Raw genomic sequence first — 26,031 nt, 5'->3', positions numbered from 1 at the left:
AAAAATATTTAAATATAAAGTATACAAGATATAAAATAAAACAATATAAAAAAAAATTAGCCAATAAGATTTCTGTCTGGTCGCTACTTTGAGGTCTTATATCTTATCCTGACAAGCCCTGTGTTCTCTATCACCACCTAAGGTAAAGGTTCAGATAATATATTTTACGGAATTAATCCAATTTCAATATAGAAATATAAAATATGTAAAATAATAATAACAATAAGCCTGCACAGGTGCCCCCTATGGAGAGAAAGGTTGTTCAATGTGTCCCACATAATAGAGACATGTCTGCCTTGGCTCCATACAGAGACCGTGTAGGCTTGCCGCCGGATTTAAGAATGGTTCTCGGACACGGTAGCAAGTTTCAGGGTCCCCTATTTCGCTTTTTGAGGGAATTGGGATTTTTTTTATTGTATATAGAAGTTAAGTTATATGTTTTGTGTTTCTGTGTTTTGTATGAGTGAATGTATTTATTGGTGTGAATGGGGAGGGGATGATGGTGAAGTTGTTTCTCCATTGCCTCTCAGGTTGTGTGAATGATGAGCTGATGATGGAAATTTTATAAAAATACCCCATCGACCCCAATTTAGATTAGTTTATTATAGGAAACAGGTAGATGGAGGAATATCGAGTACTCCCATCTACCAAACAGAATGAGTGTGATCAATGTATGTTGGTGTGAATGTATTTATTGGTGTGAATGGGGCTGATGGTGAAGTAGCATCTCCATCACCCCTCATGTTGCGTGCATGATTTGGGTCTACAGCTGAAAACTTTTAAAGCACCCCATCAACCCCAAATTAGATTAGTTTATTGTAGTGAACAGGTAGATGGAGGAATATCAAGTACTCCATCTACCAAAAAGTACAATTTATATAGGTATGAATGTACTTATTGGTGCAATTGGGTATAGAGTGTGTAGCCATATTTTGTTAGAGCTTCGGGGCTGAAATGACCAAGCTGTCGGATGCCCCTGTCATTTAAAAAAAAATTAATTAATTAATTAAATAAAATAACCATATAAAACCAAAATTAGCCAATAAGGTGGAATATACTTCTCAAAAACAAGTGAGTTGGCAATAAAAAATCCTGTATAATGCTGACTTCCATGTAAGGATACCAAAGAAAAAGCCCTTCATTTCACAAGTTCAGTCAAACATGGAGGGGATCAAACGATAGTCTGGGCATGTGTAGCTGACAATGAGGATAACAATCTTGTCCTATCGTGACAGCAGAAACATACATAAACATTTTATACCATAATCTTTGAGCTGCCGTAAAATTATAAATTATGGAATTATAAATTATATAAAAAAACATATGGAAAATAGTTTCATAATCCAATTTTTTGTATATATTGGGACAGGGGTTAAATTCCTTAAACCAACACATCCAAGAAATTTAATAATCGAAGGTTGTTTGTTTCTTGCAGTCAATTGGAAACAAGAAAAGAGAATAGAATTTGACAAGTATAAGAAAGATCAACAAAGTATGTGCAATTTACATCTTTTGGTTAAAAGATGATAAAATTAATAACAAATTATTTGATCCAATGAAATAAGAAAAAAAAAGAAATGGATACTAAAATTTTTTTAAATTAATCATATGTTAAATAAAAAATAAATGATCTTTTTCAAAATATATGTTCATTTTCCAAAGTGTTTAAACAAAAAAGAACAAACAATTACCATTTACCCTAGTCATCATTAAAATCTTTGGTAATTATTTGTTCGTTTTTGTTTTAACACTGGAAAATGAATATATATTTTGAAAAAATCATTTATTTTTTATTTAACATATGCTTATATAAAAAAACATAATTTAGTATAACAAAAAAGTAAAACAAATAATTACATACTTAATACTATTTACTATTACTAAAACCAAAATACTCGATAAACCATTTCTGGGGAAAAAATTACTTTAATGTCTTGAAGTTTTACTGAAATTGCTGAAGGAGTCTTCCACCGAAAAAGCATACGAGTACAGTTACAAGTGTGTTTTCAATTTCCATCAAATCCCTAAGTGAAAAATGCAGAATAGCGAAGGAAGCTGAAGTCAATAAAGCCAATGGATCGTTACGCCCACCACCGACATATATCATACAGCAAAGAGACATGATGTGAGCGAGATCCACAATGGGCACATTGTTTTCAAACATGTATTCATGTTTACCTGAAATCCTTTAAAGAGAATATTAAATAACACAAGGGCCGAACGTTCTAATGATCCTACCTTTGGAACATGAACATAATAGGAAGGACCAATAAGATTGAAGCGTATGAAACTCCACAGTTCTTGGCATATTCATAAGATAGTATGCTACATGGCAGTACATTTGCCAATGTGTTCAAACATTGGCTATTAATATATGCTGACCTACTTGAGAAAACTGGAATTCATTAATAAGAATAGTAAACAACTTTTTTTTCCTTCCCACTTTCTAGTGTTACTTACTACATCTGTAAATTATACTTAACGCATAGCATATATAAGTGCAGTAGACGAGTGTTTCCAACTTGTAGAGATTTTTCATTATATATAGGTTATAATTTGCCATGTTCCACAATAGAACTGCACAGAAACACTCCTCAGCGCTAGTCATTTCTGTTAGTGAATAAGTAATGACTTTTTGTGAATGAAAATTTTGTTTTCAACAAATTTTAGCCAAAAAAGAGATAACATTTCAAATTTTAAAAACCATGTGGTTTACATGAGAAAGTTTTACAACTTATACATGTGATATCGGACTTAAATAATGAAACAATAATAGTGTACTCGTTTTGAAATAATAATTGAATAATTTTCATTGCATTAATTGAATGCACGCAATTGTATTTAAGAAAAAAATTATGTTGGTATTTTCCAATTTGGGAAATTAATATTGATTGAACTGTTAGTATGTTCAATTTTGAAACGTTTAACAGGACATCAATTTGTACTGATGATGGTGTCCTAGGAACTGGGGATTTGGTATTCCCCAAGCACTGCAGCATTTTGGCTTTTTATACTTTTCCTAGAATCTAAGTGCAGTATCAATTTCTTGGACCTCAATTTAAAAATTAATAGGTTATTGACTGTTGTTGCTTCATGGCTGCATCAAGAAAACAAAAAAAAATTAACCTTCTTGTTATCCAAGGTTAAGTCTCGATTGAACAATGAACAATTGCTTTGCATTTGACGATGATATGGTAGGTAGTTTCTTCCTTCTCATAGCATATCCTGTTAGGGTCATCATTGAACAAACCCATGCTGTGTTCGTGTTTTCTCAGAAATCAGTGATCGGTATATACATCTTTTACTCACCTGACAATTATTGTGTCTACTATGCTAATGCATTTGCCAATTTTGTTGAGTTTACTGTGTCATCATCAGTTCATCCACTTCTTTTCTTTTTGTATACCAATTCTGAGATAAAGGAGTAGGGTTTTTCAATTTGAAATATTTGTCCAGAATAACCTACGAGGTCTAGTGTCATTACAGCAGCAAATCTAGCATTTAATTGCTCTTTCCCCCTACATTCTTGAATCCCTTAAGATTTACAATGATGATAAGATGCTAGGAAGCTGTTATTTGATGTTACCTATGTCTTTTGGCTTATTATAATTTTCCCAGTACCTTAGTTCAATTCAATTGGCTTGATCCTCTTTAAAGAAATACTAGGTCATTAATTGTCACTGCTTCATTGCTGTAAGTCTTCTTTCTGGGCCTTCTTGGTATACAGGTTTATATCTCATTGGACAGTTGCTTTGGATTTCACGATGATGTGGGCGGCAGTTGCTTTTTTCTCATTGTATAATCTACAATTGGGTCATCACTGAATACACCCATGTTGTGTAGGTGTTTTCTCTGAAGTAAATGACTGGTGTTTAGATCTATTACTACCTGAGGTTTATCCTGTCTAACTGTAGTAATGTGTTTGTCAGTTCTGGCGAGTTTACCATGTCTGGCATCTCTGGAATTCGTCTACTTCCCTTTTTGTTGTTTGTGAATCCTTCTTAGTTGGGGGTGTCTTGTTATCCCAATGTAGATGTTGAGCGTACATATGGTTTTGCATATTTTCCGGCCAGTTTTTCTACTTGTTCATTACTAATTATTTCTTTGTGCCCTGGCACTCCAGATATTGTCAGGTTGTTATGTTTTCCCAGGTTTTGTAGATTTTGGATGTTTCACTGACTATTCGGGATATGACCTTCACCTAATTTATAGAAAAAATGTTATATTGGATTGTGTATGATAAAATAAAAAGTAAATTACAGTTTAACTTTCACAACTTTTGTTTGGTAGTTTGTTCTATTGCTCACCGAGTTCTGCTATAATCATTAACAAAATTTTGTAATATAATAAATGTTCTCAGAAACTATACTTTTTAAAAATATTTATTTAAACAATTACGTAATTATTTAATATTTAATAATTAGGTTGTTAGGGATGCACCAGGTAGGATTGTCGCACGTGGAACGCAATGGCGATGTTCCGTTGCAGTAAGGGTTTTTCTTTCAAATTCGAACAGAATAACCTACACGGTTCTAGCATCGATGTATCAGCAAATCCAGCATTTATTTGCTATCTGCTTATTGTTCATTTTCCCTTAAGTTCTCGACGTCTAAAGATTTAAAATTTGATGAGTTAATAAAGCACACCAATCCTTACCAAAATGACCTCCATAATTAAATTTCAGTCGATTTCAGGCGCGACGGAAAACACGCCGCCGTGCTATTTGCTTCAAATCGACGATTTTCGTTTCCTTTTAGAATGCGGTCTCAACGAAAAGTTCGACGAAGAATACTTGAAAGAGTTGAAAAGGTATGTCAACCAGATAGACGCGGTCCTCATCAGCTACCCGGACAATCTGCACCTCGGAGCGTTGCCGTACCTAGTCGGGAAATGCGGACTCAGCTGCCCAGTTTACGCGACCATCCCCGTCTACAAAATGGGCCAGATGTTCATGTACGATTTTTACCAGGGGCGACACAACGAAGAGGACTTTGACGTTTTCAATCTGGACGATGTCGATGCTTCCTTCGACAAGATGGTCCAGCTGAGGTACAACCAGAGGGTGATGATGAAGAAGAGCTGTGGCCTCTGCATTATCCCCATGCCAGCCGGCCACATGATCGGTGGCACCATCTGGAAAATTCAAAAGACAGGAGAGGAGGACATCATATATGCCACTGACTTCAACCATAAGAAAGAGAGGCATCTCAATGGTTGCGACTTTGAGAAGCTGGAACGACCGTCTCTTCTCATAACAGACGCTTACAATGGTACGTATCAGCAGGCAAGGAGGAGAGCGAGGGACGAGAAACTGATCGCCGACATTTTGCAAACCCTGAGAAACAACGGTAACGTTTTGATTACGGTTGACACTGCAGGTAGAGTTCTTGAGTTAGTCCATATGCTAGATCAACTGTGGAGAAATAAAAATTTTGGATTGCAAGTTTATCCCTTATGCCTTCTTAGCAATGTCAGCTATAATGTTGTAGAATTTGCAAAGTCGCAGATAGAATGGATGAGTGACAAACTTCTGAAATGCTTTGAGTCTATGAGAGAAAATCCGTTTCAATTCAAGCACCTGAGAACGTGCCATAGTCTCAACGAGGTGAATAAGTTGGTGAGTAACAAAGTCATTTTAGCCAGTATGCCAGACTTGGAAACTGGTTTTGCCAGAGAGCTTTTCATTCACTGGGCCTCTGATCCTGAGAATACTATAATAATGACATCAAAGAGTTTCGAAGGCTCGTTGGGAAGAGATCTGATCGACAACGGTTCTAACAGGACGATAACTCTGGACATTAAAAAAAGAATAAAACTCGAAGGCAAAGAGCTTGAGATTTATTTAAAACATCAACAGAGCAAAAATTATCAGCAGAAAGAAAGTTCAGAGGATGAGGACGATCTCCAACTTGTTAACATTGTCACTGGAGTTCATGATTTGATGGTGAAACCTGAGAGAAGGAAGAGGCATCGCAGGTATTACCTTATGTACCCGTACATAGATAAAAAGATGAAATCTGATGAATATGGGGAACTGGTCAAAACTGAAGATTACAAGAATTCCGAGCCGAACGGGAAGCCATCCAAGAAGAAAAAAGAGATCGTTCAGATTAAAGGTGAATGCCCGACTAAATGTGTTGCCTACAAGCAGACAATTGATGTAAAGGCCCAGATAAAATTTATAGACTTTGAAGGAAGGAGTGATGGACTCTCAGTCCAGCAGTTGATCACGCAGTTACAACCAAGGAAAGTCATTCTTATCAGGGGTTCACCCGAAATAACAGACAAACTTGCAAAATGTATTAAGACAAAGATCGACGCCGAAGTCTTTACACCGAAAAAAGGTGAGATAATTGATGTCACTTCAGAGACTCACATTTATCAAATTCGTTTGACCGACTCTCTCGCTTCTTCGTTTAAGCTGCAGAAAGGCAAAGACATGGAGCTAGTATGGTTGGACGCAGTAGTCACAGAACCACAAAAGTCAGGTCAGAATGCATCGTCGGAAAGCCTTTTGAATAATGAACTACTTAATTTGGAGCCGATTCCAAAGCGTGATGTTAATCCCCATCAGTCCGTCTTTGTCAACGAGCTCAAGCTGTCTGACCTCAAGCAATACTTGAGCAAAAAAGGCTTCGACTGTGAGTTTTCAGGTGGTGCTCTTTGGTGTTGCAGCAAAACGATATCCATTAAGAGAACACAATCAAGGAAAGTTGAGCTCGAAGGATGTGTGTCAGATAACTATTTCAAAATAAGAAATATACTGTATAGTCAGTATGCATTACTTTAATGATGTATGCATAAATAATTTTTGTATGTTTGATCATTTTACATATAAAGTGTATTTTAAGAAAACTGTTGATTTTTTACATGTTTATAATAAATAAATTACAAAAATATTTTCTTTGTTCTTTATAAAGTGATTAATTAGCTATATTATTACTATTGGATGATATCTTCTTCATAGATCTGTTTGATTATAGAAGATTCTAAATTTATTTTTTCATGCCATTATGGAAAATGAGCTGTTTAACTGATAATATGGAAAAATTATATAATCGTTTGACAGCATACAGCATTGACCTGTATAGTGAAAGATTCAATAAAAAAAACTGTATCCCCCCATCAGGTTCACTGGTGATCAAAGCAACTCTTTCTTCCACTGCGACCTAAAAGATCTATTGTGAAATTGACCCTTCTTTCTTCCCAACTTTAGGTAGTTTTAACACTTTTTGCTGTTCTTTACTTATTTCTTTAGGTATCACATTAGCCTTTCCGAAAAGTCTGTCCTGTTTCTGGGCCAAAGTTTTTGTCATTAAGGGACATGCTTCAGTGTCTTGCTTCGCCTTTCTGGTTTCTGTCTCAATTTATCCAAATTTTTTGAGGTAGTGGTGAGAATGGTTTAAATGGGCGATGGCTGACATAAAGATCTATTATTTTATCCAAAACTCGCCTACTGAATGAGTGGTTGAGTGAGAGAGAGGTTTTAAGGCATTTCAACTATGAGGTTATATGAATTCTTGGGGTGCTGGTATTTTTGGAGAAAAATAATGTGCCTGCTTCGAATGTAGGGCCGCTGGATTTGAACCTCGGACCTTTACTTTACAGTGATGAGTGCCGTGTCAACGGCTAAACCGTTGCAGCCACCTGGGTCACCCCAGGATCATTTCTTTATCAACCCTTTATTCAGATTCGCTCTCAGCAGTTTTTTTGGACGCACCAACTTGTTGTTCTGTTTGTTGGTCCAATGGGAATGAGGGCTGCTCCTGCCTTTGTTAGCTCATCAGCCAGTTCATTTACCTGTACTTTAGATTTGACCTTAATCAACTTCTTGTGTATAATTGCATACTATATTGGAAAATCTAATTAACATGATACTGGCAGGTTCGTTTAAGGCTGCATGATGACCAAACCACAAAATCTAAACTATTATCTCTAGTAAATATAATAAAAGCCATGTATTTATAATAATACAAGTAATAATAATTTTAAAACTAGATTTACTGTAAATTTAATAAACAAACTTGTATTATTATAAATACATGGCTTTTATTATATTTACTAGAGATAATAGTTTAGATTTAATAAACAAAATTAATATATACAAAAAAGAAGCTGCACAGCACTCTTGGTTATCTAGGTTGCATTGCTTGATAATAATTCAGGAAAAAAGTGTAGCTACAATAAAAACAATCAAAATGTAATAAATGTAATACCAAATTAAAGAAAAGAAAAAAGACAAATACAAATAATTAAGATTCTTCTTATAGTTATAGTATGTAACGAGGAAATATCTGTACATATATTTTCTTTGAATTATTTTTGTTTTCAAATTAGTTTGCTATAACCAAAACATTTAAGTTTTTTCTGTTAATCCTTCATTATTTCATTTAGTTTTTCACATTTCTGTATTACAAATGATTTGTAAAAAATAGTTTTTCTTTTAAAATCAACTACTAAAATGAATTTCTAATTAAGTTTAAGAAATTTCCAGGCTAGGCAATGTTAAATAAATTGTTTTTTATTGTTTTATGTTTTTTGTTTTGAAAAATTATGGTGCATCCATGTTTTCACAGCTCTTTATTTCATTATGGTGCATTATTAACATAACTTCACTGGGCATAACTGAAGTAGCTCTTTCTCTTCTTATAAGCCTTTTCTTTCACTAATTAAACAGTTGATCTCTTTAAATTTCCTATATTCCCATGAATTTGTGGTGTTTGGCATTGAAAAGTAAACTTCTTTTTTTTCACACAAAAATTGCAACATGATAATTTGTTTCAAAACCCAGTTATTTGAATAGTGTGCTGAAATCTTTTCCTGCCAGAAGCATACCAGCACAGAAGGACGTTATTCCAGCCAGAATCCACGACTCATTGTAATACAGTTTTGAAAAATGTATGATGACATAAAATAACGAGACAATATATGCCATGTATTGGCTTTTATCAAAGCCGTAGTATGCACACACAACACAGCTTATTCCATGGCCTAGATCTCCGATAAAGTACAAGTCACCATTTCTTATGATATACCTAAAACAAATAATGTAAATTAGTTTTTTTTAAAAGTACTTTTATGGTTTCAATTATGATAAAACAAATACTAACACCACCAATAGATAAAGTACTGGGCAGACCAAATTCAAGCCACATGATTTTTTTGCTTCGAGACCTGACATAATGCAGTAGTCTGTTGTTATTAAACCTTGACACAGGGCTGATGATAGAACGACTGTGTAGTCTCTATTCAATGAATAAAATGTGTCATTGTTTGTAACTAAAACAAAAAAAAGAATTGTTTTGATTAAGTGATTTTAGTCTTTTGCCTAGATTGATTTACTTACGGATTTCTAAAAAACCGAATGCCCCATGTATGGCATACAAAGCAAATCCACACATTGCAATCTTCTTTCCTTCAGCCATAATTATACCGGCAATGCCCCCACCGAGGAGGGCGGTATATGCGAACCACCTTGAGAGGTGTGGCATTGTGTCTGTGAGTTGGTGTGAACTGGTGTGAATGTAGTTTTATAAATGTTGTTTATCTTTGTTAGACATGATTTTTCACTTTTCGTGTTGATAGTGTGACATGTGTTTTAATAATTAGCATCTGTGGAGTTTCTGTTTAAAAAATGAAAAGTGTCTTAATATTTAATTTATGCAGAATTATAGGGTAATTATTGACTCATATAATTACCAAACTCAAGAATTAAAACGATAAATTTATTAAATTCTGCTGCAATGCATCTTTTTTATTATCACAATGTTTTACCTTATTTTGACACTACATTAAAAAATAAATTATTGATAATGTAAGTAGTCATCTTTAATTTTCACAGAGTTAAAACATATAATGATATACAATTTTTTTTAACCATTAATTTACTTTACTTAAATGATTTTGTTAATGTACAGCTTATTCGATAGATACAAAAATATATGTTACAACATTTAATAAATTCAAAAGTTATATTTCAGAGGTAATAATAAAAATTGCAGTACTCTGTTTTACACACCATAAATTAAAGCATTTCCCATCTTTTTTACTAGACTCAATTTTCAAACATAAAAAGATAACACTATTCCTTTACCTAGGATTATATTTAGATCAAAAGCTAACATGGGCCACATCAAACCATATCAAAACTAAGGGACAATTACTGCATAAACTGTGTATAGAGAAATATAATAAACAATTATAAGTATTTAGGAAGACACCTACGTATCAGCTCATTTAACTGCCAAAATTTCAACTGCTAAATTATGGTTGAATTGAATCTGGTCCCTATTATTTCTTCAATATAATGTTACTCATCAGACTAAATGTCAAGTTTATAACTCTATTCAAAGAATAATCATACCTCCTAGCCCAGATGTGGGTGATGTTGATGATGATGGATACTAGGAAGTTGTGTTTTTGTTCCCCCAGCCGCTACAGCCTTCTGACTTATTGTACTTTCCTAGTCCTTGGTTCAATGCAATCAACTTAATCCTTCTCCTACGATGCATTGACTATCATTACTGCAATTTATTTTTTCTTTATATCCAAGGTTATGTCTCCATTGAGTGGTTGCTTTGCTTTCAAAGATAATACGGGTGGCTGTTTCTACCTCCTTATTGCATAATCTAAAAGTCGGATCATCATGAATATGCCCATGTTGTGTACAGGTTTTCTCAGATGCCAGTGACTGGTAAATAGTCCTATCACTCCTCCAATTTTAGCTCTCTAACTGTAGCAGTGAGATTACTTGTCTTGGTGCGAGAAAGTTTTTGAATAAGTTTACTGAGTTGAATGCGAAGCAACTGTTCAATGGATACACAACCTGGAACAGGTTAGCCCTGATGAAGGCCAAATAAAGAGGCCAAAAGCTTGGCAATTATATAACACATGTACCATCATTAACAATATTCCTAATGGTAACCATCAACTTAAGTATTTTGTCTTTGAAAGTTTGTTTGGAAAACAATTTGGTTCTTGCCAGAGGGGATTCGTACTTGAGATAATTGGTTGGTTCATAATATTTTTATTTTGCATCCTTTTGCTAGGAGCACATTTTTATTTCTGGGAGTACAACTTGACTGGACGACACACAGTACCACCACCTACCAATAAAGGAGTCATACATATCAACTCGCTGTTCATCGGAAAAAATGTGCTTTTTGATTAATTTTGAATGGAATACCAAATGTAACAAATAGGTACTATTGTACAATTAATTTACTTCCAGGCATTTTGGAATTAACAATGAACCTAAAGAAATGCGTTTTTTCAAATTTTTGGCCATAACATTGTGATTTTTTGACCAATTTAAAATTCAATTGCATCATTGTATTCAGCGAAAAAATCCTTTAAAATGTTTTGTCAGAAAGTATAGGGTCGTATTTGAAATTTTGAAGTTGAACTGGGCCTGAGTTTCCTTGTATAATTTTTCTCCAAAAAAGGTAAAAATTTTGAACTAAATTAACAGAAATTAAAATGTATTTTTTTCAAAGCGTCATTGGTTCAAGAGAAATTCAGCCCCGGTCCATCTAAAAAGTACATGTTGTATATAAAGATGTTGATTAAACTAATTTAAATTTATATTGTTTTTATTAAACTATTGATAGTTTTAAATAATAAGTGAAGTTTTAAAACTTAGTTTCTAAATTAAAAAATAAAAATAAACCAAATTGTAAAGGCTTTGAACGGGAATTTTCGTCGTTAGCACATGGCGACACTGGAGGAGAAGGGAAACAAAAATCAGCTGTGCACAGTTCTACCGTCTCCGCCCCTTGTTTGTTTTTGTTACTGAACCCCGTTGCGTTTTCCAGCCGAAATCTCCAGTCCCCTTTATCAAAAACAACAGCTAAACCCCCCCAAAAAACCGGTCCCAACCAAATTAGAAAATGATATAATCGCCGACTGGCTGTCCAATGATGCGCAAATTCGGGCCGAAATGTCTCTCTCCGTTTCCACGGCAATCGCCCACGCCGTCTTGAGCGTCTCCTCCGCCTACGCAATCTCCCAGACTTCCGACTGCGTTTTCGCCGTCCTCGGCTTCGTCCTTTATTTCATCAACGGCATTCTGGGGATTGTCGCATACGGTGAGTAGGCCGAGATTGAATTTTTACGACTTTAGTTTTTATTATAAAAAACAAAACAAAAAACACACTCATCTGTTTAAAAGGATTTTGTTTTGTCGATAAACACGTGAACGCTGGACGTCGATCTGCCCAAGTAACTGTTTGTCATTCTGCGATGACATTTAATGATTAATTCATCATCGGACGATGATCACAACATGGCAACATCATCACTCAACATCATTAAAAGCCACCCCTTAGTTCTTCTTTTAACAAAAGAGGTGGCCATTATTTGTTTGCTCGGTGCTTAAAGATAAGATTTTTTTACCTTTTTTTTTTACATACATGTTTTATAAATTAAACTAAAAGTTTTTACTATAAATGTCTAATATAACTTCACGAAGAATAAATTTTGGATATAGCCTGTCACTTCCCTTCTTGGAGCTTTCATGTCCATCATGGCTTCAACTGACCACAGGAGAATCTGTTTTCAGTATTAGAAATATTTTCCACTTTTTCACTTAAGAACTCTGGATCAAGGTACGGTTTTAAAGAAGAAAAAAAATTTGTTGCTGCCAAGTTTAGATCTATTTTAAGGTCATCAACAGTGCAAAATAACCTTAAATATGTCTATATTTAAGTTTTTACAACTATGGCTTACGCACAATAAGTTACAGTCCTTGCCAATGTTGGGAATGAATCGTTCTTCAAGGAAATTTGAGATCGCCTGTAAAAATTTAAATATGTAAATCTCTAGAAGTATTTAAGGTTGTTTTGCCCTTATGATGCCCTTAACATAGGTCGAAAGCTTGGGAGAAGCAGGTAAATTTGCCTTCTTTTTCAAGACCATACACCTTGATACAAAGTGTTCGTTAAACAAACCTTTCCTTGCACGCAGATAAATTACATTCATGCTGATAAATTAACATAAACGCAACACAGGCGATCTGTAGACATATTTAAGGTTATTTTGCCCTATGATGACCTTAAAATAGGTAGAATCTGCGAGATTTCATAACATATCACAGTATTAAATTAGTCTGCAATCCAACTCTTATATTACAACAGACTATTTTATCTCACACGTAAAACAAATTTTAAAAAACCGTTGATAAGATATGACCGGAAAAAGACAAGTAAAGGGCAGTATTACGCAGATATAGCATAGGTAACTAAGCCTTAAATTAACTGGCCTAGTCGTTTTTTGACTTTATTATGTAGGCTCCGATTTAATCATAAGTTCCCGTACCACGTGCATAAAATCGGCTTAGCCGACCGAAACATCTGCCATCGGGTTAACAGTAGTTCTAACATATCCTGCCTTTCCGCGAGGAAGAAGGAAACTGTTGGAAGTGGTGGTCAAACATGTAGTGCCACTTCCTACAAAAACGTTCCTTTTGCTTCAAAGAATGCCTAATTTGGATCTACTGGATGCTATTGTAGGGATGGCGTGCAAAAGTGACATTCTGGTATAAAGTATTAGTAAAATAAAAGTCGCGTTCCTTTATGATTGGATCAGCGGATGCCGACTGGTAAAAAAAAACCCATCTCTGTGCACAGGTCACTGGTGTTGATAAAGAAAAGTATGAAAAATGCACAGGTTTACTTACTCTCAGACAGTCATTACCATAGTTTAGATTAAATGCGTATGATTTCAACTACAAACTTACTTAGGCGAGCCTAAATTTCCTAATGGCTCTAGAAAAACACAACAAAATTACCTTAAAGAGGTTTTTGGGCCGGGAATGTACAGAAGGAAATGAACAGGCTGACCAACTAGCCAACAAAGGGCTGGTTTTATCCATGGGACCAGAACTGCAACTATGTGCATGGAAGTGTGTGATTAAGTTGTAACTTACTGACTTACAAGCTGCAATTGAAAAAATTCAGCAGGACTTAAATTCGATTAGCCCCTGATCCAATAAAAATGGGCTTAAGCTTAATGTAGAAAAGTCCCAGGCCATTGTATTTAGTTCTCGTTACGTCCTGCAATCCTTACCTTTTATACCTCAGTTTACCATTTACACTCATCTTATTTCTTTCTGTCCCACTGTCAAGAACCTTGGTACTGTACTTGACCAGACCTTATCTTGGAAACCTCATATTTCTAGATCTCCCGCCACTGCTTTTCCACCATCCATCAGTTCTATAGTGTCGTGCCAGTCCCTTTTTCCTTATTAGTACCCGTAAACTTATAATTAATTCTCGTATTCCCCCGCGCTTTGACTATGGATGTGTGTTGTATGGGAGACTCGGTGGGGAGCTGGATGATAGAATTAAGCGCTTAATTAATTGTTATGTACACTTTATTTTCGGCTCCCCAAGGACATGATATGTACTTTGACTTGAACTGGTCCCTCCCCACCGCAGGCTATACTTCGTTCGCTCCTTCCTTTACCAAACAATAACTTCCCACTTCCCTCCTTATACAGGGTGGGCACAAACGATATATACTATAGATACTTTTAGATGTTATAGGAAATTTCATGCTGAACGAAAAATTTCCTATAAGCATCGGTCCTCAAATGAAGCCTTGTGTGAGAAAAACGCAAAAGCCTATAAAAATCGTGTTTTTTAAGCTTTTTTCATGAATTACTCCCAAATGGCTCCACGTCTCAAAATACTTATAAAAAGCCTATTCGATTTATTATGTTTTTTTAAATATATTAACTCTTTTTTTTTCGAGAAAAAAAACAAACTTTTTAAACGTTTTTTCAGTGTTACCCCTTCGAATTAAACATTGTAGGAAACTAAATAGTACATAGATTGAGACCAAGCCAGTTCATACGCACAGGAGCCACGATTTTTGACAGATTTTCAAAGTTTTGATTTGTTAGTAAATCCCTTGAAAGAAGGAAGACAGATGTGTATGAATGTTGATCCTAGGAATTCAAAGTCCAGCTGTGATCCTCTATGAAATGAAGCAAGACATTCATGAGCCATTGTGGCTGGGAACGTCATCAGTGTTAACACAGTTTGGCGAGAAAATGCCTAGATTATAACACGAATGAGGATTGCGCGGATATTCACTTAGTGTTCGGAATGGCTAATACGAGTGCTAAGGCGACTGCAAGGATGTATGCTGAGCCCCCCTTTTACCGTAAACCACACCTCTCCGTATTTGTCAAATGTCATCGGAATTTGCGTACGATGTGCTGAATGATTAGAAGCATCAACCGCATATTATATTTAAGCGTTTTAATTTTAAAAAAATGTGTGGTGAGTAGTGACCGTTAATCGATAATTATTCAGATATCGTGAGATACGGTCTGGTGTGATGTAGGTTTCAAAAAAATATTTTCTTTTTCGTGCCATCGTTTCGATCTTTATTGAGATCATCTTCAGGGCTCAAAGTGTTTGTCTTCTGTGTAACTGTGCCATTTTTGCGTGTTGAGAGTGAATGTTTTTCTGAAACCTACATCACACCAGACCGCATCTCACGATTTCTGAATAATAAAAAAAATTTTTTTAAGCAAGGGTATTTTAACTATGAGATTACATAAACACTTTGGGTGCTAGAGTTTTTGATAAAAACGCTCATTTCGGGTTCGAACCTGGACGTTTATCTTACAATGATGAGCGCCGTGCCAACCCTTAAAATGTTGCAGCCACCGACGCTTCCTAATGATAATGATTAAATTATTTGTTGTACTGGAAAATCGTGAAAATGACTTAAATAGACGAAAGACTTTTCATCCATTTTGTGTAAAATTTGACTTATTTTTTAACAATTTTGTTTAATGCCTTATGGATTTGTTTCCTATTGAAATTGTTTGTTGCACAGGAGCAGCTAGTGGCGTGAAGGTGTACAAGTTCTACACATCTTTCCTCTTCGTCAGCTTGTCTTTGTCGCTGCCCCTTTTTGTTTCACAGCTATACTTCGATTCCGGCTTTCCCAAGTCGCTGACATTCATGCACTTCGCCCCATTTATCATCTCTCTTTTCACCGGGACGTTCCGCACACATGACCACCCTCTGCAGATACTGCACCTTGCATCTATGGTGTACATCAGTCTATCCAATAGATATTATTATGGCATCACGACTGCTTTCAGTTTCGTCATCGCGATTTATGCTATTGGACCTATCGGCATGATTCTCAACACACCTTCAAGAGACCTCTTCAATTACGCTTTGTCGTTTACTGTTTATTTTCTCGTTCAAACATTAAGAGGTCGTTAAATTTTTGTGATTGATTAAGTTAATTTAATTTATTTACAATTCGACACAAGAAGGTTTAATTAAAATTTGATATATTAAAATTGATCGTAATTGTATGCCTTTACAGCATTTAAAATTGCAAAGTATTAATAGTCAATTTTTATAAAACTGAGGCCAGGATGCATTTATTATAAAATTTGCTTAAAGAACGGTAAACAAATCAAGACTGAATCAGGAAACGGATGGATATATTGTCATTATAAGCGCTGCTATACGCATTTACTTTTTATAATCTCATATTGTGATAAAGTAATTCTAGATTTTTGTATTGTATTTTAAAAGCCAAAAATATGGTAAAAAATAGTTTTTATGTTCCTGCAAATAAATTATACTTACAGTAGAAAGAAAATGTGAAAGAAAAGCAAGTAAGGGAATATGTTTTAAACTATATTTATATATATATTTTGTAAATTTACATTATTTCCATGATGTCAGGCTATAAATTAATAAAAAATGATTTAGTAGTGAAAACAGTGCATCACTAAAAGTTATATAGTATAATGATATTTACACTGTTATTTGCACTGGCAGAATAATTGTATAAAAATCGTTTGTTAAATGTAGAATTGATTTGGATGGTGATTTATATTGGCGATTTCATACAGCCACGGCCAACAGAGAACAAAAAATTAACTTAAATAATTGTAGCAATAAAAAATGTATTGTTTAAAAGTAATTAATTAAAACATACAGGTATAAGTTATTGTCATTGAGACAAATAATTGTGTAATTTTTTATTGGTTAAAAAAAGTTTACTTTGTTTTATCTAAAATGTAATTAACAAAAAATAATTCATGTTATATTGCCACCAGTGAGATACAATTTCATTATTATGTGTAATATTTTACTATCCATGTCAAAGTTTACCTAGATCCTCGTGTTTATTTAAATTGATAAATGAATTAAACTTTGTAAAAACTTTTTTTTTTAAATGTTATGTTTTATGTTTATCGATATTGTAGACTAATTAATTGTACCACTTGATCAGTATTTTTGTTTAAAATCGTAAAGTCCATATGTTGAGAAACAATGTTTTTTAAAATCAAGGAGCTTATTCTAGCGGGATATGACACAAATAACGAGTTATAAATTTAATAAAAAATTTTATTGTTGATAAAAAATATGTTAAATATATATAAACATTTCTAGTCAATTCAATGGGCTTCAAGTCATATGAAAAACTTAAATATGTATTTTTTAAATTAAAAAAAGAAAAAATGAGCACAATGAAAAATAAGCCGCTTATTTAAAAATTAATAACTGTAAAGTACTTATATGTATGTATATATGCTTTAGATGTAGTTCAGTGATAGATGCCAAAAAAAGGTCAAAATGAAATAATTGTGATATCCGTTAGTGCATGGAATTAGAATTAAACTATTTTGCCTAATGTTTTACAAAAATATAAATAAATGGATAAGATTAAAAAATTAATAAATAAAACATGTTTGTAAATTAAAATATTTTTCGGTTGAATAAATTTGGTGCAAATTTTATTTTAACGAATGTTTAAGTGTTATGTGCTCAAAAATAAAATGTACGAATAAAGTATTTGTTTTAATTAACCTTTCCCATTAAACTTAAATAAATTGTCCAAATGTGAGAGTGTCTGTGCATAGTTAATTATGCATATATCAAGTGTTGTTGTTAGATGTAAAATTGATGATTGTTTCTAGGTCTACCAGTTCAAGAAAAAGGAAAGTTTGATTTTTATTATAGCAAAAGTTCGCTGTACTGCTATGCGCTCTGCCTACCTCTCTTTGCCTCGGAAATCTGCCTCAGGAACAATTCCAGCCGGTGGAGTTGCTCTCTACTTTATATGATACCATTTTTGAACTTGCTCAAATCGGAATTGAGGTGTAGCATTCTGAACAAGCACACGAGCGATGTTATACATTCGATTTCATTTTTTATCATTGTGTACCTCTGGGAGAAGACGACTTATATGCTTGAGTATGGAATTGCTTTCATCGTTTTGACGTACTACCAATATTTCATTATGTCAATGGTTAACTTATTTGTGGAATACCGTCTTGTCGAGTACGCGTTTGTAGCAGCAGCAAGCAATTACTGCCTAGTGATGTTGTATAAATAAATTAGTGTTTTTTCTATGCTTAAATTTATTTTTGTTGGACTTTTTTTTCAACTATTCGATTACAAGGCTATATTAACTCGGCGTGCTGGTGTTTTTAAAAAATGTCCATTTGTAAGTATGTCAGGTTTATATGCACGGCCGCCGGATTCGAACCATGAACCTATTACCTTCAGCGCCGTGCCAACGCCACTGCCTTTAACAGTTCCGGCCACTGACGCGCCTAGGATAATAGTACATAATAAACCCCAAACGGCACCCTTATTGTATATTTGATTTGGCGATAAAATCAGCCTGAAAATGAACTGTTACGTTTTTTCTTCCTTCGAGACAAATTTCACTACAATTTGTTCTTAATTTTTTCCCAAATAACTTATTCAACATCTAAATTTTTTATATTTAGAATAATTTATTGTTAACCTCCAAGCAAAAATTGAATATGTCACCGACTTTATTGAAATCACTTGCTGCGGCTTTGATGGTGTAATTTTATTTCTTACTTAGTTTTTATGCAATGTATGTAGTATATACTACTGTAATGTAGACCAATGTCTGGACAATTGAAGTTCATTTTTGCGCAGATATTTTGACGCTTTTCTACCATCATCAGTGATTTTATAACTTATATAATTTAATATGAAACCTTCATTTTTTTTTTACAGCAGTCATATCAATTCTTGAGTGTCTGGGTTTTTGAAAAAATGCCACCGAGACCACTGTACAGAGATGAGTGCTGTGAACGCCTAAACTGTTTCGGCCCCTAACGCCTCCTCTTTAATCTTACTTATATTTATATCTAATTTAGTTATGTATAGTTTTCATAATGTCCACTTTAGTCTTTTTGCAATTATTATTGCTTAAAGCCAATAATTTGGATTAATTTACATTTTTGGTACAGCACTCTGACAAATTATGTGGATATGATCTCAGTACTAGTTGAAAGGTGGTTGAAGTTCAGCAATAAAGTCCAATGTAAACGATATTTGGCCCTTGCATTTGCATATTACATATTTTCATTAGACATGACCTATCTAATAAGACCTAACAACAACGCGCGGTAACAAATTATTTTTTAAATTTACAACAGTTTCATGGAAGGCTTCAGACACGTTGGAAATATGTTTAATTTCACCTAATACTGCCAATATTGTTACTTTTGCGTTAGTTTATCGAACATGTGATAAGGCGGGCTTAGACGATGAATTATATTGCATAATATTACGAATTGCGCGATATTTTGGACCGTTTAGGGTTGGTATTGAAGTTTGCCCAATGATTGGATAAAAATTTGAGCGAGTTTAATTTTAATTGCACCGTACTTTTTCATCGTACCGTGGTTAATATTGCGCAATATTTTTTATTCTGACATCTTGCAGTTCTACGTCTTGCTCATGAGAAAACACTGGGCCATCAGTGGTTTTTTTTTGCTGGGGCTTCCGACATCTAGGTCATTTCAGCCCCTCACTAAGTCTATATTCTATACCCGTTCAAACACTACATTCATACAAATAAATACATTCATACACTTAAATACATCCATACAGTACACTCATTCCGTTTGGTCGGTGGAGTACTTGATATTCCTCCACCGAAATATACTTAAACTAAACTAGATTGGGGTCGATGGGGAACTTTTATACATATTCCGCCATCGACCCCGAACACACACTCACTCGCTTTCATCGTTCGAGGGGCGATGATGGCGTTATATTTCACCATCACCCCTCACTATTCACGCTACTAATAAATACATGCACTCAGACAAAACATTTGTCACAAACATGCCAACAACAACCTCTAAAAAGCGGAACAGGGGACTCTGAAACTCGCTACCGTGTTCGAGACCCTCCTTAAGTCCGGCGGCATGCCTACACGCTCTCTGTATGGAGTAAAGGCATGACACGCCTCTATTATGTGGGACACATCGAGCAACCTTTCTCTGCATAAGGGGCACCTGCGCGGGATTTGGCCAAAAAGCAGGTGCCCATGTGTTAACCGCGTATGGCCAATCCTCAGTCGGGTGAGTACGATCCCTCGTCTCCTGCTCAGGTTCTGTGAGGGCCATCTACCGGTCGTGCTCTTGACTCGATCATCTGGTCTCCTCCCTTCATAACGAATAAATATTTCGCCTTTTTCTAAAGATTTCCGTGTAGGGGGACTCACTGATGAGTGTTATTGGGTTATTAAATTGGGTTCAATATATCATTCAATATTATTGAACAAGAAAGGCTTTATAATTTTTACTATGTAGTATGGCTTTTTCTTAAAAACTTCTTTTTTATATTTATAATTTTTTTTTAATAAAAAAAAATTTGAAGTTCCATATCTTTTATAAGAAACTGTATATATAAAAAATTTAAATTTTTTAGAAATAAATTTAATTAGAAAAAGATGTTTATGATGGTGTAAATTCTTGAAACACCCAAAAATTTAATGTAAAAATAAAGCAGAAAAAAAGTTTTTATAAAGAGATAACAAAATAATAACTGCATTGTGGAATGTTATTGTAGGTCTAGGGTCCGCTAGAGGAGGAAAGGATTAGAAACACAGAACACTTTTTTAAAAGATAAAAAACTAATATTTACAATGTTTACAAATTGTTTAAAAAAAAATAAACTTTGGCTCGAAAAGTGACATGCAAGTCTACTAAAAAGCGCAGGCATCGATTGTTTTGAAAAATACCGTCACTTGTACAAAAAACCGTCCGTTTTCTCGGCCCGTTTCTAGGAACAAGGGGTTCAAATTTGAGATCTATCGAAACTTCCTTCACGCATGCGATTACAGCTCGGTCGTCGCGACGTCCCAGTACTTGGACATCCGGTCTTCCGTCTCCAGAGAGTCGACTTCGCTACGTTCTTTTATTATGGAGAAGTCGTAGTCGGCCGTGTACGGCAACAGCCTCTGGAGGCTTCCGAAGTAGGCAGCGTTCGGCCCTGCGTGGAGCGATCTCCTCGACGACTGCGAGCCGAACTTGGTTAGGCCAGACTGGAATGACCTCGTGCTTCCGAATGCCCTGAAAAATCGACATTTTACAATTTTGATCATCACTACATTTATCATATATGTAAACTTACTTATCCAAATTCCACATTACAATATAATTCAGGATAACTTGTTTACAACTCATTTACAAACCAAGTTTAAACACGTTTTACTATTTCGAGTTCTAATCAAGGACGAATTTGTTTAATTAAAAAGATTATTACTACTCGTATAGGGAACTAGGAGCGTACAATAAGCCAGGAGGCTGCAGTGCCTGGGGAGCATCCATCTCTATTATCATTAATTCTCATATAAAACTAAAATAATAGAAAAATATTTTTTGTTTCATGCCAGCAAATAAATTGGTATTTATAATTAATGTATATTAACGTAAAGTTGACCATATTGTACATCAGCAACATCTTATCTGGGACAATTTTTTCCCCAAAACATTCCTATTTTTTTCTTTTTTCATATATACATAAACATTGCCCATGGCAAGAAGAATATTGCGGCCTATATGATTATAATCCATGGACAAAAACATAAAGAAGGCGGTTTGTATGCATGGACGGTCCAATGAAATCTACAACAGGCGATTCTCTTAAGGATAAAAGGATCAGCGTCGCCAAGTATAAAATTGAGACTGTCAGAACAGTACTAAGTAACCGGGAGAACTTTGAAGAAAATCGGCTTATGAGCTAAGAGAAAATATAGCTATAGTTAGACTTAAAGTGATTTCACGAGTTTTAATAAATGCAGATTTGACTTGCAGACCTGATTGACTTGAAAACTCATTCTTCTTAACTTTATTGAAAGCCATAAATGTTTGTAAGGTTGTCTGTTGCCTTTTTTAAAATTTGTGAAAAAAATCCTCTCTGATCCTGGTTCTCCTATTCTAGCTGTAAATTTTGACATTTAATCATCTTTAACCCATCTGATGCAAGGCCAAAAATTAATTAGAGGTAATAATTAAGTTGTCGTTTCGGTGCTTGATTGACTTGACAGAATTTCAAATATCCCTCTCTCAAACACCTCGCTGATTATTTTGTCCGCCTGTTACAGCTTGTTCTCCTTCTTAAGAGCACTAAACACGCTCAGTTTATCTGTCAGTTTGCCTGAATCCAAATCGGAAAAATTAACGTGCACTTTCTTAATTTTTTCCCTTAAGCTGTGTCTATTCTCGTTACTGTTGACTTGTCAAATGCTGGATATCCCACCGGACTGCTGCAGTTACTTCAGTTAATCGTCGATACAAGATGGACATGGAAAACTGACAGATAAACGTGATTGGGCTCTTTGAGTGGCTTTCAACGGTCTAAATAGGGGAACTTCTATTAAAGTCTATATTAATTATAAGCCTAATCTTGCCAAATTAAGAAATAAAATATTGCCAAGAAATTACATACTTAGTAGTTCTTGACCAAAGGTTAACATGGAATGCACACCTTAAGTGAACCCATGATCGAACATTGACACATTGGGCGTGCCAAAGACTGTGGAAGAATTTGAGAGATAGATCCAAAACGACCTTTTTTTAGCATCACTGTTGCTGTGTTTAAAGCATTGCCCACAGCCCCAAAGGAAGGTACAGGCCATAATAAAATCTTCCACAAAGCTAGAGTAACTGACACGGTTAAAACTATGAGTTATATACCTGAAAATCACTAAACACGCTCAGTTTATATGTAGTTTGCCTGAATCCAAATCGGAAAAATTAATGTGCACTTTATCAAGTTTTTCCTCTCAAGTTATCAGAGGAAATACTAGACTTTGAAAAAGTATGCAATATAATTATTGAAAACAGTGTTAATGGGAAAAATAAAATAAGGAAAGATAAATCTAGAGCCTTCTTTGGCTCGAAAATGGAAAATGGTATAGGTATAAAAGAAAGGGTAAAATGAACACCACGTTGTTCTCGGCCCATTCATAATCATCTTTCAATCCGAACTGCTTGTCATACAAACTGTGCGTATGAAATAGGTAATAAAAACGCAAGGGTGCAACAATAATACTTTCAGATAGCCAGGCAGTTCTAAAAGTACTGCATGATAGTGATGTTAACTCAAAAGTTGCCTGAACTGCCTAAATCTAGAGGTATCTAAAAATTTCAACCTAAAGCCAGAAACACACTTACCCGATGCTACGCCATGCGACGCTACCCGACGCAAATCCAAACTCCGATTTTCCATAAGGTTGCATTACCCCCGTGCACATCTACCCGATGCTACCCGACGCAAATCCAAACTCCGATTTTCCATAAGGTTGCATTATCCCCATGCACATCTACCCGATGCCATGCCACGCTAACCTACTCTACGCTCGCGATTTCCACTGTCCAGATTTTCGTCGGGTAGCAGACGAAGACAAAAGAACCGGACACTCATGTTTTTATTCAAACTACATGTATTATTGTTGTTATATTAATTACAACATACTTATTTTAATATAGACCAAATTAACTTTGTTTAAAAATTAATTAGTTTTTATTTAAAAAATTAATTTTAATGGTTTGGTAGAAAATTAATGAAAACACCGGAATACGATTTTTTGATACAATGAATTTAACTAACAATTTATTGTACTCGCTTCGGCGGTACATATACTAAAATTGGAACAATTTATTACACGGTTTTGCTCATAAAATTTAATTAACAGTTTATTTCATAATTTTGATCGTAAAATTACACCATTTTCTAATGTCGGGTAGCATCAGAACAGGACACTTATATTTTTTGTAGTTTATTTCAAACTAAGTACATGTAATTTAGTCGTTGTATTAATTACAACATGTTATTTTAATGTAAACCAAATCAAATGAGATCAAAAATTCATAAGTTTTTATAAACATTGTTTAATTATAATGGTTAGGAGTAACTATATTTAAAACAATTAAGTGTAACAAACTTAACAAATTTATTAGATAGTTGTGCTCATAAAATTTAACTAACAATTTGTTACAAGGTTTTGCTCAAAATAGTGCATTAAAAACAAAAGATGCATTGCGATTTTCGTCGAGTAGTGTTAGAACAGGATTACTCATATTTTTTGTAGTTTATTTCAAACTAAGTACATGTAATTTGGTCGTTATATTAATTACAACATGTTATTTTAATGTGAACCAAATTAAACGAGATCAAAAATTCATAAGTTTTTATAAACATTGTTTTATTATGATGGTTAGGAGTAACTTTATTTAAAACAATTAAGTTTAACAAACAATTTAATAGATGGTTGTGCTCATAAAATTTAACTAACAATTTATTACAAGGTTTAGCTCAAAATAGTGCATTAATGAACAAAAGATGCGTTGCGATTGTGGTAGTGATTATTGTGATAAACGCTGTGGACTGTACGCGTAGTGACCTTGCGTCGGATAGGTGTGCACACCCTACCAAAACGTGGCAAGGCGTCGGGTAGCATCGGGTAAGTGTGTTCCTGGCTTAAAGTGTGTGCCAGGTCATGAGTTCAGGCAACGAAGCATTAGATGTCAAAAAAGGATTTTAGGGGAAAAAAAGAGGATATCCTACTTAAAAGAAAGGAAGAAAATATTCTAACTGGTATCTATAGGATGTGATCCAGTAAAGTACTTCTTTAACAAAATTGAGTCTATCAACAGACCAATATCGATTATGTTTAGAAGAGATAAGAGAGCATATCGTATGCGACTTCCCCGAAATAGCTCGGTAAAGGTTGCTGTGCTAGGAAAACCGTTCTTGAGCAATGTAGATCTTGGTACAAAAGTTGGAAAGAATTTTTTATTTCATACGAAAACAATCACTACGTAAATAGGCGAACCAGGGCGACTATTTTCAATCTTCGATTAAATACATTACAGTTCGTGGTCCGATTGACGAAAGCTCTCCGTGGCCTTTTCATTTGTCGCCGAGAATCAAATAGATTACACGACATTTGAAAAATTGCAAAAAGGAGGGAAAATTCGAAAGGTGGGGTTGAGATGGGAAGTTAGTGTCCGAGTAGCTCAAGTGGTAGAGTAGCGGCGCATTTAGCCGAAGGTCGTGGGTTCGAATCCCGCTCGTGACACTGACTTTTTTTATCTTAACCAATACTATTCATAAAGATTACTTCCATTAAATATTTAAAATTGAAATGCTAGTTGTGATTGTATTTGCTGAACCTTGATACAGTACTTTTTAAAACTAGAAAAATATACATAAATGGTGCTTACATACAAAATTTACCTTCTTTTCAAATTCAAATATTATTCCCAACACCTTCTCCTTATCGTTTGAAAGCGTGAAAACAAAAAATAAATACTTAATCTTTATTGTTATTATTTTCAAATTATATCCGTTAGCAAATTAGATTAATCCGTGCTTAAGGCTAGGGATCACACAGTGTTTTATCTGCTATTGTGTAGTCACCTGGAAAGGAATGAAGGGTCGGAGTTGAGGTGAGGACTGCTTTTGGCCCTGGGCCACATCTGCGGCCTCGCGGGTCTCCTAGCGACACCGCGCGACAGTGTGTCCAATTCTTTGTCGAAGAGCATCTGAGTGTTCTGCTCGAGCATGTACTCCCAGCATCGGAATTGTTCATCCGACAAATGCCCCGACCTGGCGATTTGCAAACTCTTTTTCAATACATCCCAACCGACATTTCCTTCATTCTCAATCTTTGTGCAACTTTATTGTGGTGTTTACTCTGTGTGAT

At 34.7% G+C, this 26,031-nt stretch overlaps 5 protein-coding genes and 1 pseudogene across 11 annotated transcripts in view; 3 read left to right on the top strand and 3 right to left on the bottom strand.

Moving 5' to 3' along the window:
* Positions 1 to 1,820: 1,820 nt before the first annotated feature.
* LOC106666952 lies at positions 1,821 to 2,736 on the bottom strand. The gene is made up of 3 exons (XM_014394502.2): positions 2,461 to 2,736; positions 2,239 to 2,395; positions 1,821 to 2,186 (listed from the first exon to the last, which is right to left on the bottom strand). Exons 1-3 carry the CDS (start codon positions 2,606 to 2,608, stop codon positions 1,943 to 1,945), a joined length of 549 nt encoding a protein of 182 aa, XP_014249988.1. The 5' UTR covers positions 2,609 to 2,736; the 3' UTR covers positions 1,821 to 1,942.
* A 928-nt stretch (positions 2,737 to 3,664) lies between these two features.
* Positions 3,665 to 6,827, top strand: LOC106667010 (probable cleavage and polyadenylation specificity factor subunit 2). The gene has a single exon (XM_014394602.2). It carries the CDS (start codon positions 4,661 to 4,663, stop codon positions 6,788 to 6,790), a length of 2,130 nt encoding a protein of 709 aa, XP_014250088.1. The 5' UTR covers positions 3,665 to 4,660; the 3' UTR covers positions 6,791 to 6,827.
* A 1,673-nt stretch (positions 6,828 to 8,500) lies between these two features.
* LOC106667009 lies at positions 8,501 to 9,623 on the bottom strand. Its single transcript, XM_014394601.2, has 3 exons — positions 9,347 to 9,623; positions 9,111 to 9,279; positions 8,501 to 9,035 (listed from the first exon to the last, which is right to left on the bottom strand). The coding sequence occupies exons 1-3, from the start codon at positions 9,489 to 9,491 to the stop codon at positions 8,792 to 8,794; spliced, it is 558 nt and encodes a 185-aa protein (XP_014250087.1). The 5' UTR covers positions 9,492 to 9,623; the 3' UTR covers positions 8,501 to 8,791.
* A 2,047-nt stretch (positions 9,624 to 11,670) lies between these two features.
* On the top strand, positions 11,671 to 18,405 carry LOC106667002. 2 transcript variants are annotated; one of them, XM_014394588.2, is made up of 2 exons: positions 11,671 to 12,086; positions 17,963 to 18,405. In XM_014394588.2, the coding sequence occupies exons 1-2, from the start codon at positions 11,939 to 11,941 to the stop codon at positions 18,379 to 18,381; spliced, it is 567 nt and encodes a 188-aa protein (XP_014250074.1). In that variant the 5' UTR covers positions 11,671 to 11,938; the 3' UTR covers positions 18,382 to 18,405. The 2 variants fall into 2 exon arrangements, with proteins under 2 accessions (XP_014250074.1, XP_014250075.1); XM_014394589.2 differs by lacking the exon at positions 17,963 to 18,405 and adding an exon at positions 15,850 to 17,752 and having other exon boundaries at positions 11,688 to 12,086.
* A 2,061-nt stretch (positions 18,406 to 20,466) lies between these two features.
* LOC112127244 lies at positions 20,467 to 20,579 on the top strand (annotated as a pseudogene).
* A 368-nt stretch (positions 20,580 to 20,947) lies between these two features.
* Positions 20,948 to 26,031, bottom strand: part of LOC106667006 (protein phosphatase PHLPP-like protein) — a 227,194-nt gene continuing 222,110 nt past the window's right edge. For 4 of the 6 annotated variants that reach the window (XM_014394591.2, XM_014394593.2, XM_014394592.2 and 1 more), the window contains exons 21-22: positions 25,746 to 25,934; positions 20,948 to 21,391 (exon numbers count right to left, since the gene is read on the bottom strand). In XM_014394591.2, coding sequence (XP_014250077.1) covers positions 21,157 to 21,391; positions 25,746 to 25,934 — 424 coding nt within the window. In that variant the 3' untranslated portion in view covers positions 20,948 to 21,156. The remainder of the gene's footprint in view (positions 21,392 to 25,745; positions 25,935 to 26,031) is intronic. The other 2 variants (XM_024227864.1, XM_014394597.2) reach the window with 2 other exon arrangements.

The sequence above is a fragment of the Cimex lectularius genome, unplaced genomic scaffold, assembly GCF_000648675.2.
Source record: "Cimex lectularius strain Harlan isolate CLEC.00 unplaced genomic scaffold, Clec_2.1 scaffold263, whole genome shotgun sequence".
Classification (NCBI taxonomy): domain Eukaryota; kingdom Metazoa; phylum Arthropoda; class Insecta; order Hemiptera; family Cimicidae; genus Cimex; species Cimex lectularius.
Note: the sequence above shows the minus strand (reverse complement) of the source record. Positions and strands in the feature narration are given on the sequence as shown.

Excerpts from the sequence above, each read along its gene's own strand:
- LOC106666952 (XM_014394502.2), bottom strand. The coding sequence starts at position 2,608 with ATGACTAGCGCTGAGGAGTGTTTCTGTGCAGTTCTATTGTGGAACATG. Across the intron at positions 2,396-2,460 it reads AAGTATAATTTACAGATGTA|TTTTCTCAAGTAGGTCAGCA; the intron begins GTAAGTAACACT and ends AATGAATTCCAG. Across the intron at positions 2,187-2,238 it reads ATTATGTTCATGTTCCAAAG|GATTTCAGGTAAACATGAAT; the intron begins GTAGGATCATTA and ends TTCTCTTTAAAG.
- LOC106667010 (XM_014394602.2), top strand. The coding sequence starts at position 4,661 with ATGACCTCCATAATTAAATTTCAGTCGATTTCAGGCGCGACGGAAAAC.
- LOC106667009 (XM_014394601.2), bottom strand. The coding sequence starts at position 9,491 with ATGCCACACCTCTCAAGGTGGTTCGCATATACCGCCCTCCTCGGTGGG. Across the intron at positions 9,280-9,346 it reads ATTCGGTTTTTTAGAAATCC|TTACAAACAATGACACATTT; the intron begins GTAAGTAAATCA and ends TTTTTGTTTTAG. Across the intron at positions 9,036-9,110 it reads GTACTTTATCTATTGGTGGT|GTATATCATAAGAAATGGTG; the intron begins GTTAGTATTTGT and ends TATTTGTTTTAG.
- LOC106667002 (XM_014394588.2), top strand. The coding sequence starts at position 11,939 with ATGTCTCTCTCCGTTTCCACGGCAATCGCCCACGCCGTCTTGAGCGTC. Across the intron at positions 12,087-17,962 it reads TCTGGGGATTGTCGCATACG|GTCTACCAGTTCAAGAAAAA; the intron begins GTGAGTAGGCCG and ends GATTGTTTCTAG.